General features: G+C 47.4%; 1 protein-coding gene across 1 annotated transcript in view; it reads right to left on the reverse strand.

Moving 5' to 3' along the window:
• Positions 1–647: 647 nt before the first annotated feature.
• Positions 648–1,373, reverse strand: part of COPS6 (COP9 signalosome subunit 6) — a 2,973-nt gene continuing 2,247 nt past the window's right edge. The window contains exons 8-10 of the mRNA XM_003798867.3: positions 1,246–1,338; positions 1,049–1,149; positions 648–915 (exon numbers count right to left, since the gene is read on the reverse strand). Of these exons, the coding sequence (XP_003798915.2) occupies positions 775–915; positions 1,049–1,149; positions 1,246–1,338 (335 nt within the window). The 3' untranslated portion in view covers positions 648–774. The remainder of the gene's footprint in view (positions 916–1,048; positions 1,150–1,245; positions 1,339–1,373) is intronic.

The raw sequence follows: 1,373 nt of genomic DNA on the forward strand, positions 1-1,373 counted from the left end.
CTCTTATTCATTCTATAAAATAGTCTCCCGCTTTCCATAATGGTAGTATCATAGCTAATGAGGTTTATTTGAGGCATGAAAAAAAAAAAAATTCCAGGCTTGGTGCCTGTGTCTCAAGTGGCTAAGGCACCAGCCACAAACACACCTGAGCTGGCAGGTTCAAATCTAACCCAGGCCCACCAAACAAGGGCTGCAACCAAAAAATAGCCGGGCGTTGTGGTGGGTGCCTGTAGTCCCTGCTACTTGGGAGGCAGAGGCAGGAGAATCGCTTGAGCCTAGGAGTTGGAGGTTGCTGTGAGCTATGATGTCATAGCACTCTACCTAGGGCAACAGTTTGAGGCTCTGTCTAAAAAAAAAATAAATAAATTTCAGGCCCCTCCCCCCCAATTTTTTGTGAAAGTAGTCATTGTGTTTATAGGGTTGGGCCATGTGAGATGTTAGGGTGACATGAAAGGACAGAACCAACCTCATAAAAAACAGGTCCATCTGACTGGACATAAGGTCAATTTAAGTGGAGTGATTCCCACTCACTGGGGTGTTAACAGGTGATAATAAAAAAGGATTCTGCTTGTAAGCAAGGCTGGAACATGGCTTTGATAAGATCCAAGTCAAGAAACCAGTGTGGTGCCTAACAGAGAGGACAAAGCCACTGGAAGGGGTGCTGAGGGGCTGCTCCCCTTTTATTAATAACAGCAGTTTCTCTAAAGGGAGTGTGGTGCCCCTCCCTTAGGGACAGTTGCCTGACCCCTGTGCATTATCCCTTCAAATACCCTCTCAGAAGAAGAGCCCCCGCATCCGTCTGCCAATGCCTTGTCGATCATAGAGGACATTGAACTTGTTCACAAACTGGTTCATAGTGTTGCACGTTTTGGTGATGGTGCCAAGGTAAGCCATGAGCCCCACATCATTGCATTGCTGGAAAGGAACAGAAAGAACCAGGTCCTGATGGGATCCCTCACAGTATGCTTAGGGAACAACTGAGTCCCAGGTCCTACATGCAAAAATGACGAAATTAGCCCCACCTTCCTGTCCAGGGTTTCATACTCACATCATAAAAATCCGTCTTGAACTTATCTGTGCTGAGCACTGGGAGGCAGTGACACAGAGCATAGGCCTCCCGCAGGATCTCATGGTTAAAAGGGACCTCTCCTAAAGGCACAAAAAGCCTGCATTAATGTGGATGTTGTCACTTCCCAAAGAAGAAGAGGAAAAATGGTACAAGTGTCAGGGAGGCACCTGTCCTACCTGCTTCAGATGCTTTGACGTACTCCAGGATGAGCTTGACCCGGCTATGCAACATCTTGATGGCGCTGTGTTGTGCAATGAGGTGTTCAGCCACTGCAAGGGGAGAGGGACAGGCAAAGTTTGAGAAG

Source organism: Otolemur garnettii, unplaced genomic scaffold (assembly GCF_000181295.1).
Source record: "Otolemur garnettii isolate 467f Iridium unplaced genomic scaffold, OtoGar3 scaffold00142, whole genome shotgun sequence".
In the NCBI taxonomy this organism is placed as follows: Eukaryota; Metazoa; Chordata; class Mammalia; order Primates; family Galagidae; genus Otolemur; species Otolemur garnettii.